Raw genomic sequence first — 11,792 nt, forward strand, 5'->3', positions numbered from 1 at the left:
TAGCTAATTGACATAACTTCAGTTTCAAATATTTAATGCAAAGCTGTACTATTAAAAATAGGGAAAAATATTGAAATAGTTCCAAAAAATGAGAAATACAGGGCGCTGACAGAAGTGATATTTGTCACGTGATTGACCCTTTGAAAGTGCTTTATAGCCATGCCCTGACAGAAGCGCACAGCTGCATAGCACTTTAAAAGTGACAAATTAACTCTCATTTAATGAGGGTTCAGATGAAGGTGTTCCAAAGTGGAGTGCCTTCATTAACTTCTGTCTGTCCCTGTGTGTGAGCGGGGCTGGGCTGATGCAGCCAGCCCCACTACCAGTGCTGTCTTCATTATAGCAGAGGGGATAAGGGGGGGGAGAGAGTTCCCATCTGTGTTTGCCCAGCCTCTGCTAGAGTGGGGGAGGGGAGAGTAGGTGGATTGGAGCTCCTCTGGGGTGGGGGGACAGAAAGAGGCAAGCTTTCCACATACCATTTTTGTTCCAAATTATTTGCTCAGCTGTGTTTTTACTTACATTGTTATTTTTTCATGCACTTCCCTCCTTTCTGGATGAGTTCCAGGTTGTAACTTTTCATGCTACCTTTGGCAGGTGATTTCACATGACCATTGTTCATCGTGTAAAGAAGGAGACTCCTTCTGTTCATAAATGTTTCTCACATTCATGAAGAAAAAAAGAATGCCCCAGTCTTTATTAGCTGATTATCCTTTTCATTAATTTCACAGCATTCATACTATTAGGTCACTGTACATCTTCTGCCATCCCACTCCTTATTTTATTGTCTGATTGTTTTTAACACCCTGATTGATTAAGTGATTTCACCTTCCCTCCTACTAATGGACACTCATGTAAACCTGCTAATTAGAGTTGCTGTGCAAGGTTTTGTAAGTAGGAGTTGTCAATGCTGAGTTTCTGGATTAATCAGTATTGTTCACAGAACGCTTTATAGTACTATTTCCTCAGTTTCAACAATTCTCAAGCTTCTTTTTCTTAGATAGCAGATCTTACTTAAAGATAGATTATTAGTTTCCCATTTCTCTGGGCTTCTATCCCAATTCAAACTTAAGATCGTCAATAAAGCAATTGAAGAGACTTGAGATATGATTTTAGGCCTTGCAATTAATTTAACATATTCATATCTCAAAGATATATGGGAGAGTTTTTTATATATTCCATTTATTGAAAACTTTAGATAAAAACCTTATGTATTTCTATGAATCTCTTGAGTATTTGTGATGGACCTTTAAAGGACCAACCGAATGAGATGAGAACAGGCAAAATTTCTGGGACTGTGATAGGATCACTGTGGAGCCCCATGGTAGATCAGGGATCTGTTGAGATTCAAGAGCTCTTATGCACGTGCAGGGAGCCTGCTCCAACGTGCTGGAAATCCTGTGTGTCGGAGCAGACTCGATTAATTGAGTCTGCTAGAGTGTGGAAATGAATACAGTCCAGCAGACTCTAGCATCACATGTATCAGTTTCCCTGCGCTGAAAAAATGGCAGTGGGATGCTTTGAACAAAAGGTCGTTGAATGAGCTTTCGTTCAAAGTGCTGCACTGCCATTTTTTCAGCATTGGGATGCTGATACATGTGACAGTCAGGTGCTTTTAATTAGCGCAGCTAGCTAATTAAAGCGCCCCCACCATGTCTCCTGAACCACGTATAAAAATGCCCCAACTGGCTAAGTAAACTCACTTCCTGTCAGATTTCCCATGATAAATATGGGAGAAAGTCACAGAGTTATGGGAATACAGCATGTCCATAGATATCATGGCAGAAATTAAGAAAAGTCATAGGTGCATTCTGGAGTAAACCAGACCATTGCTGCAGTCTGGTGATGGACTGGACCTTTCATTTCCTTTCTTGCTGATTTACTTTGAGTATTAAACTAGCTCCCCCTATTCTCATTCCTTGATTTATTTTATTTAACAACCTTTAAGACAGCTCCAGCTCTGGCATGGGGTGCACAGTGGGAGCCACGGCTGCTCTGTGTACTCAATGCTAGAGCCAGAACTGGAGCTGCTGCTGCCCCCCCCACATTGCCTTGGCTGGAACCGCTTTGTACCTAAAAGTAGTCTTGTGGCACCAGTGACTCAGCCCTTTGTCTGTTCTTTCACCGGACAATTTATTTACTCATGTCCAGAAAGGCTTGCAGACTTTTTGGTAAATGCTATTGAATTGATGGACTCTGTACTCTTATAATAGCTGGGACACATCAGTAGCCATGTGCTATGATTATTTATTCAAGGACTGCCATATTGTGTTACAAGTGCACATCCAGAGTAAAGAGTAATGGGGGAGAGAGTAAAGGGAGGTGCCACCTCAAGTCAACAGATTGTAAAGTATTATACACAAGGTCTCAGAGCTTCTGGCAGCCTCCAACCTCAGGCCTTGAGAGGGTACAGTGTGCTGTCTGCTCAACTGCAGCTGGATCCACTCCCTGGTCTTTTTAGAAAGGTAAGGTCCTAACTTTGCCTGTCAGAGCCTCTGCACAATTGCTGTTAACCTGTACTAGAGACAGGAGAGAAGTGGGGAAATATGCCTGGCACTCAAGTCTCCCTTTCTTTGTTCAAATGCATGAGGGCCAGTTTCCATCTGTCCTTGTATGTTTGTGATTTGAGAAGTAATCTTGATAGTTCAAATTTTAATAATTTCAATTAAAAAAAAGTTACTTCTTGGCTGCAAGCTCAACAGGAACATACTAGACAGCAGTGTGCCATTCCCCAGTCAGTGAATCAGACAGTAGCCTCAGCTATTTATGCTCCTTATCAGCTTTGCTTTAAAAAAAAGCAAAAGCCTTACTGACTGGATAAGTAAATACTGACATAATCAAATGCACAACTACAAAATGGGAGTCATCAACTACATTACCAGTAGACTAGGAAAAGATATAAAGGAGTAGATCCAAAGCTGAACCTGAGTCACCAATGTCATATGGGTGTAAAAAAAAAAAAAAAGGTAATAGCATACTGTGGCATGTTACCTGAAGTGTTGTAAGTCATGAGAAATGATTCTCTCTCTCTCTTCAGCAGGGAAGGGTGGGGGGGGAGGCCCCAATTGGAGTACTGCTTCACATTTTGGGCAATGCACTTGAATGAGGTAGATAATCATACAAGATCTAGAGGAAAGCAACAAATATTTTTAAAGGTCTAGGCAACTTAAAACATAGGGAAGGATGAAAGAATTGGGATTATTGAGTTTGGAAAACAGGAGAGAGAAGGAGAATTTGATAACCATCTTTGAAAACAAAAACAACGGTTATTATAACAAGGATGGCAATCAAATATTATCTGTGGTCAGTGGAGGCATGAGAAGTAATGGTCTTAAGTTGCACAAAGGCAGATTTACCTTAGCTATTAGAAAGAACTTTCTCATTACAAGGGTAGTTAAGTACTGGGACAGGCTACCTAGAGCGGGTATAGATTCATCATCATTGGAAGTTTTTAATTGCAGGTTAGGCAGACCCGTGTCTGGAATAACCCTGTATTGAACAGAGGATTGGGCTAGATGTCTTTCTATCCCTACTTCTCTGTGATCTTACAATTTATATGAAGGGTTAAAACTTTATTTAACTGAAAAGGTAGGTTCCAAGCAGAGCATCATTCCACAACATGCATTGAAGATACAATTGTGGACACATGCTGGCACCCCGGGCCTCCCAAACTTGAGCCCTGTGTGCCATATCACCCCACCCCACCCTGCCTCCAGGGACAGGGCTGAGGGCAGGAAGCAGAAGCTGGAGGAGGGAAGAGGAGCCAGGGGGCCATGAATTAATCCCTGCTAAACCACATGCAGGCCATGGGCTGCATTATGATGCATAAATGTAGTCCCCAGTCCAGCAAAGCATTTTTAACTTTAAGTAGGCAAATAGTCCCATTGGCATCATTGCAAAACAAGTGCCAGGATGAGGGCCATACCATGGTAGCTATTGTTCTAACTGCTATAAAAATATAAATGAAGAGAGATAAATGGATTTTCTCTCAACTGTATAATTGTTTCTGGTTTGTTTGCTTTCCATTTCACCTTAAAGTTTAACTGCTTGAATTTTGTATATTTTGCACTTTTACAAAGCTTTGTCAACATTTAAATGAGAGATCTTAATGCAAATGTTGATCCCAAAGTTATTTTGCAATTAAACAGCAGCTGAACTGCCCAGTTGTTGACAACCAGCAATCTTTACTTAGGGTACAATGCATTAGAATAGCTGTCAAAATGAGAACACAAGAGAGCAATGCTACAAACCCAAGCCTATTTTTCCCCCCTGAAAGGGGAAATAGCATTGTTTCAAGTTCACACATGCCTGTTTGCTGTAGTAGAGGAGCCTTCATTTCAACAGGTAAATTGAAACATTTTATTGCTGCCTTGAAGACTATAATTAGGGAATCTTTGGCATTCCAGCCCTCCCAACAGTAGGTTTTTTCCAGCATTACAGCTCCATATACGACTCCATTCTCTAGTTTCCAAGTGTAGATCATGCTGTTCTAGCAAGGGGCTCCCAGGGCTCCTGATGCTGGATGGAATTAATGGGCAGGTTTATTTTCATGTCACTGTTGCTGTAAGGGCAAATCTCCCCACTGTCTCTTATCTGCCATTTTCTTGTTCCTCGTAACCATGCTTGCACTTACATCTGAAAGGGCAGCACTGCCTGCCATTCCTTCTATCATTAAAGTGTGACAGTGTTCCTGTGAGTAAACAGAGCACAGTGTGGAGAAATAATCACAGCTTGCCCTGTCCATGGTTGAATGTGTGCCCTTTATTTCTTGAGCAGTTCTACAGCACTAATCTAGCAGCTCTTCGTTCTTATATTTGTCACATACAAACATGACTCTCTTATCCCTCCCCAGGGGCAGATCCAGAGAGGGTGCAGGGGCATAACCATACCTTCCTCCTCCCCCTTCTGATCATGCCTAAGGAGCAGTAGCTGGAGACTAAAGTCCTGAAGAAGACAAGAATCCCCCCACCCCTTCCTTTCCCTGGTCAAAGACACAACCTCTCCCCTCCCATCTCCTACCCCTCTCATTCCCCTCTCCCTTACTTGCTGCCACTGCTGCTGTCCCTGCCTGGGAGTCAGGGGAGCTTCTGCACACTGGGCTGTGTGGCCCTGGGCTGAGTCCAGCCCCCATAGCAGTAAGAGCAGCACTGGGCAGGTGCATTTCCCTTCCTTTTCTGCTTTCCCCATGTGTTCCTTGGCAGGCTGTGAGCAAGCGTGGGGAGGGGAAAACGTGTCCACCTGCCAGTGCTGTCACTGCCACAGTCCTGGGTGAGTGCAGCCCCTGCACAGCCTGGCTGCAGTGGGATAGGAGCTCCCCTCGCCCCCATAGGATGGTGCAGCCACTGGCAGTGGCAGGTGGGGAGGGGAGAATGAGAGGAGAGGGGAGGGAGAAGAGGAGATGTGCCTCTGTGCATGGAGGGAAAGGGAAGTGGGGATTTTTTATTTTCCTCAAAACTTAAGTCCCCGGCTTTGCTCCTGCACCGTGGTCTGCTCGGGTGGGGGGGGGGAGGAGGAGCCTGGGAACATTGCTAGAGACACCCTGCAGCACGACTCACTGCAACAGTACCTACCTTTCTACAGTCCTGCTCCCTAGCTTGCTCCTGCGGCCATACGGCTGAGGGTGAGCAAAACTCAGGGGCGTCCAAACCCCAAACCTCCGGGCTTGGGCCTGCATGTAGGATGCCTGCCAAATGGTTTGGAAACCAGGTCGGGGTGGAGGATGTTTGCCGGTAGTAGGGCCACACGTGGTTCTTGAATGGCCACGGATTTGGAATTGATTTGGCCAATTTGGCTTGGAGCACGAAAATTTTTACTCAAAGAAAAACAAACAAACAAACCTGCACATGGGGTAAATATTTAAGGCCAGACACCTTCTAACCTGACTTCCAAGGAGGCAAAGGAAGACCCTCATTACTGTCCCTGCTACTCTACAATGAAGGATAGCCCCAGCTGCCCCTCTTGGAAGGCAGAAGAGAGCTGCATGCTGCCTTTTTGAGACTGAAGAGTCCCCCCTCGCCACCCCTCAACAACCACTCAGAGTAGAAAGTGATGAAAATGGAGGCCCATGGCTGTCATGGTGACTGTGGTCCTCAATTATATCAGTCCATACGAAATAAAAATTGCCCCTGGGGTGGGCTGGAGTCCTGATATGGGAGAACAGGTTTTCCTTACTTTCCCCGATTTCCAGGAGAAAGAACTTCTTCCCAGGCTAAAAGGTCCTTGTGTCAGAAGTGATAGGGATGCTCCCTTTAAGTTCCTCATGTCACAGAGAAAATCCCACCCCATCATTCCCAGCCCACACACGTACAGCCAACATTGGCTCCTGTTGCATTCACACCTACAGCAAACTTGTCCAGATTCAGCCCAGTAAAGATTTATCCTGTTTGGCTGCCACAGGATAGGTTGCTTGCAGCTGAATCATGGATATAATTTGGGTGAACCATTTACAATAGAATTAAATTTTGAGACTAATTATGATAATGGAAGAAGTTAATTCTCTCAGTTATTCCTGGATAAGGCAAATTTGAGTCCTGAGTTAGGTGCAGCGGGCATGAGTGGTCTGTAACAACAAAGCGCACTCAAGTGCTGCCTGGAGAGATTTGCAGTGGTTACGGAAACCATGCCTCCAATGTCTCTCTCTCTCTGGACTTGGCAGGCAACGGGGCTGTCTGCTTCACTTCTAATGTGGTTTCAAAGCCAACAACCTCTACTTTAAATGTCAAATGTAGTTTTCCCCTGTGTTGAAAACTGCAATTTGCCAACCAAGAAAGCTTGGAGGCTGGTCTGACGAACCATTATGGAAAGTGAAAGGGGACAGTTTAAATATGGCTTAGCTTCTCTAATTTCTTAAAAGAAGGGTAGGCAAACCAAATCCTCCAATCAAATATTTCCTCTTTGGGTGGACAGACATCTAAGAGGAGCTTTACTTCTCAGTTTAGTAAAAAGCAGCCTGACAGTTTTATTTAGAATTCCACTGGGACCCAAAGGAGTCCAGTCTGATGAAGCAATTCATGGGGGTTTTTTAGATAGCTCTTCACTACCAACTTAAAATACTCAGAGTGATTTGCTCTTCATATGCAAAGAGGCAGTGAAAGTTCGGTCATTCACAGATCACAGCTTTGAATGTTACCATGTTTGTTTTATGCAGTGCAAGGCAATGCCTTTTATATTTAGCCAAACTGTCCCAACAGTGAAAAATTTCCATTTATGGAAACAGTGTGGTAGATAGGACCATTTTTTTTCAATGTAGCATTTCAGCCTATTTTTATAAATACTATTTTTGAAGCACTGTTTTAAAGTAAGGAGCACAAAGCTAGCTTTCCATGGTGATACAAATTTGACTAGCAGCAGAGGAAAGAATATGGTGTAGGTATCTTTATAGAAGTATCAGTTTTGCTTCTGGGATGAAAAATTAATGGTCAGGAAGAAATTTCAGCTCTGGCCAGCTCTGGCCATTTTAGTACAGTGACATCAAGCAGCAGCAGTTGGAGAGATGTGACTTACAATTACCTTGAATAAATGTCTTTGGAAATAGACACTGGAGTTCTGCCATAAATGCACAGAGGCAGATACTTTTACAAAAACATAACCCCTTGAAATCACTCAGACCAAGTACAGACTGTGCGGGCCGGGCCCCGATCCCGCCCTCGTCGCCATGGGCAGCGATGATTCCGATCCCATTCTGGCCACCATGAGCTAGCCAGGGGTGAACCGGACCCATCTTCGGTGCACGCGGGCTGTGGCCAGCAGCCCGGACACGCGGGGTAGGAGAGAACCGCAGGGCAGTTTAGCGCATGCGAGTTAGAATTAGTTACGGAGGCGTAATGGTTGATTGAAAAGATTATTTACTTACACCGAAGATGTTATGGTATAGGCTGGACAAGTTTCCAGGCACAGCTCCCGCTTGAACCCTTGTTGGAGGACTCTGACAAATCGATTGCTCCCACGGAGTTTGCTAGGGTCCGCGGGTCCGGTTAAGTTGGGTTTGAAAAGTTTCCCCGGAGTTACTTAGGCTCCACGGGTCTGAAGTTTCAGGAAAGGGATACGTCTAGGATTGTGCTCGGCGACGGGGAGAGGCGAGAAGCGAAAGCTCCGTAGCTATTGCCTCTCTTGCCTGCTTAGAGGAGGCGCGTTGGGTCTGCGAGGGTCCACAGCGCTTGGAGATCTTCACACAGAATCTCTCCCGTCCTCCCTCCTCCGACTTGGGCGGAAACTACCCAAGCCTTCTGTACGGCTAGCAAGCCAATCACTAGTCGCCACGTGTGCCTATATTAGGAATGAGCCAATAATGTGGCATAAATCCTAATACAGATGGCGGGAACTTCTTTACAGCGTGTATCACTACGATGCAAAAGAGATGCACACTGCAAAGAAGCTACAATTCGGCGGGAAATCCCCCGTTGCACCAGAGTTCTCTCTTGCAGCAGAGAACTCTACCGTGCAAAGAAAGCGACGGGAAATAATTTAGCAGTGCTGAAGCACACACACAAACAAAAAATCACAACTTTGGGTTGTGACACAGACATTACACTTTTACTGGTATAAGTGATTGGAAACCTGTCTATACTTGTAACAGAACAGTTTAGCACACATAGGGCACCTATATACGAGCAGCGAGGCTGCTTCGATATACTGTAATTACAGCATGTCAGAACAGGCTCGATTAATCGAGTCTGCTTGAGCGTGGTAATTACCACACTCCAGCATCTCATGTATCAGCGTCCCCATGCTTAAAAATGGTGGTGGGGGCACTTTAACTAAAGCTCGTTGAACAATCTTTAGTTAAAGCACCCCGCCACCATTTTTAAGCATGGGGACGCTTATACATGAGAGACACTCTGGCCGCTTTAGATAGAATGGCTCTTGGAGCTGCTCTAATTAAAGTGTTCCACTGCTGCCCCACCAGTCCTGGAGCATGTAAGCACATGTATAAATGCCCATAGAATGGTTTAAAAATGGCAGAACCCAGTCTAAGCTTTGCCCCCCCTCAACCAAAGGGAAAAAGTGTGTTCTCTTCACTACCAATCTAAACTACATTGCTTACAGTAAACTACATAACTTAGATCGATTCCTCCTTGGGCTTTTTGAATGTCTGTACTTGGCCTCAAGGTCTGTATAGGTACAAATAGCGGGGGGGCTTTAGTTGTGTATCTTCTATTAAATTAAATTACAAAACTAAAAACCATGAAATGCACAATTGTTCCACAATATACAGATAAAGTCTTTTGGTTTACTGGTTATATTACAGAAGCAGCAGAGTTCAGGGCTTGAAAATCAATTCTTGCCTCTTCTTCACAGCTTAGAAGTTCTATCGAGGATAGATTTGACACACCCATGTCTGTTTGCGGATGCATAGAAGAAGACGTTCCAGTGCTAATTGTATTCCCTTGGCAATACCCCAGTTTTGCCCTCAGATTTAGTTCTGTGGAGAAGAGACAGAAACCGGTCCTTTTGCCAGCATGGGTCAAGGAATGGTCTGTTGAGTTGACCTGAGCAAGATTCAGTAAAAGAGTAATTACTTAATTAATTACTTAACTGGAGGATACTCTACACTTAGACACTGAAGGGATGGACATGGTGCAGGGACCTAGATAGATAGTACTAATGTTTGAATGGCTCTGCCAAAATAAACAGACTTCGGAACAGATGACTGGAAGGGACCTCTATTGGACATTTATACACATACATTTGTCTGGTCCAACGTGCTGGAAATCTGGCGCTTTGGAGCAGACTCAATTAATCAATTCCGCTCCACACGCAAGCTGATGTGCCCAGTGCCGCATCGCATACATTTGTATAAATGACAAAATGCACATCAGTGCTGAGAAAATGGTGGCGGTGCGCTTTTAAACTAAAACACTTCCGTGTGTTTTAGTTCAAAACCACACCGCTGCCATTTCCTCAGTGCTGACGCGCATTTCACCATTTATACAAATGCTTGCACCGCAGCATGAGGAGCTTTTAAAAGTGCCTGGCTCTGCAGTGCAAGCATGTGGACAAATGCAGTCCCCTGCAACCATTTGTCAAAAGGAGTCCACAAGAAGTTCCACCCCAGCCCCTCCCAAATACCACAGCCACATAGCAACAGATAAATTGAAAAAAACCTTCAGTAGAAGAGAGTAGGAAAGGTAAGGGCAGTACTGACGCCTTGGTCTCTGTAGTAGCAGGGAATTTGTTATGCAATATATGCCCAGATGATTCTTTGGCTGAAAAGTTGCTTATGTGAAGAATGAAACCACAAAGCTGATACAGGGGATAAAATGCTTGTCAGCATATGCTGTATTTGACTACTAATGCTTTCATTTCTCTTTTGTTGCTTCAGGAGGAAAGACTTTATATAGTTGTGGTGAAAGCAAAGATTTCTTCCTGTATAACAGTGCTTCTTCTCATCTGTTCCTGGCAGGTACCTGTGAAATTGGCTGGGCTTATTACTGCACTGGAGGAGGAGCAGCTGCAGCTATGTTAATCTGTACTTGGCTGGCCTGCTTCTCTGGCAAGAAACAGAAACAGTACCCTTACTGAGGCTAACAGATGAGTGGCAAACGAAACCGGTTTAGAGAACAAATGAGCTTTGAGAGGCCGAAGTGACTTGCAAACTTCTTCTGAATACAGTGCTTTAGCTCTTAACTGCAGTACAGTCAGTCGGAAATGGCAGTGGGTGTATCAAGGTAACATCAGGTGATACTGTGAATAGTGGGAGGGTGGGGAGGCTGGCATGATGGACCAAAGGCCAAGAATCTTGGGTGGGATGAGTAGTTCTTTCTTAACAGAGTTCATTTCTGGTCTACTCTGAAAGAATATAACTGTAGGGAGCAAAGAATACTCTTCTCAGTAAATTGTGAACGTTACAATGCACCAATTAATTGAAAGACTGGTGAAAAGGGAAGTGATGTGCTGGAGGGCAGGGTATAATCTGCCATAGTTTCCTTTCAGCACAACAGTCCTGAAAACACGCACATGCAGACACACACACACTCATCATGTCCATGGCACAAAACAAATAAAATACAAACTTCTTGGTGCATTTCTTCTTAGTTTCTTCTCTCTTTTTTGATTTGTTTGATGATTTAAATTCAATGTTATAACACTTTTTAAACTATACGTTAGACCTAATAAATGGACCAATAAGCCACTTTATCAGTATTTTGTATATTCTCTGTACACTTTTCTCCTGAAGCATTTAATTCATGGATTATTCAGCCCTATAAAACTTTTATTATGCCTTTGTGTTTTCAGCATTATTACAAAAATGCAACATAGTACTCAGCATATGTAGCCTTTGCCTATGGTACACTTATGAAGTACAGTAAATGGACATCTTTCTGTCCATTAAAAATTCCACTCATGGTACTGTAGAATGCTATTGGTTACATAAGACTAATGGGAAACTTCTTCCAGACATGGTTTTTGTCACTGTTACGTTTAGCTCATAATTGTCCTATTGTGCTGTACCATGTTTATTATTTCAATATTCGTTTTTGTAAAAATATATATAAATGTGCTATTTTATGTTTGTATTTGAAAATTTCTGTAAATAAATTTTTCTTTGATCAGTACTAGAATGGAGTGTGTAATTGGATAAATTTATTCCTTTCTCACAACCTCTTTAAAAAAGTCACAGTCACAAAGTTTGCTCTGTTATGTACTTTGTCCTGCTAATGTATATACATTAATTCCCATGCTTTTTTTGTCGTTGTTTTGCAGTCTATTTACAATCTTTTCCTTCAAAGGATTCCTGAAGGGTTTTATTCAGCTAGTGGACTGATATGCAAAACTGTCCCCAGATAAAACTCTGG

The 11,792-nt window shown here is 43.4% G+C and overlaps 1 protein-coding gene across 1 annotated transcript in view; it reads left to right on the forward strand.

Moving 5' to 3' along the window:
- Positions 1-11,558, forward strand: part of LHFPL6 (LHFPL tetraspan subfamily member 6) — a 236,668-nt gene extending 225,110 nt beyond the window's left edge. Inside the window, exon 4 of the mRNA XM_006259879.4 lies at positions 10,400-11,558. Within this exon, the coding sequence (XP_006259941.1) occupies positions 10,400-10,518 (119 nt within the window). The 3' untranslated portion in view covers positions 10,519-11,558. The remainder of the gene's footprint in view (positions 1-10,399) is intronic.
- Positions 11,559-11,792: the final 234 nt, after the last annotated feature.

Source organism: Alligator mississippiensis, chromosome 1 (assembly GCF_030867095.1).
Source record: "Alligator mississippiensis isolate rAllMis1 chromosome 1, rAllMis1, whole genome shotgun sequence".
NCBI lineage: Eukaryota > Metazoa > Chordata > Crocodylia > Alligatoridae > Alligator > Alligator mississippiensis.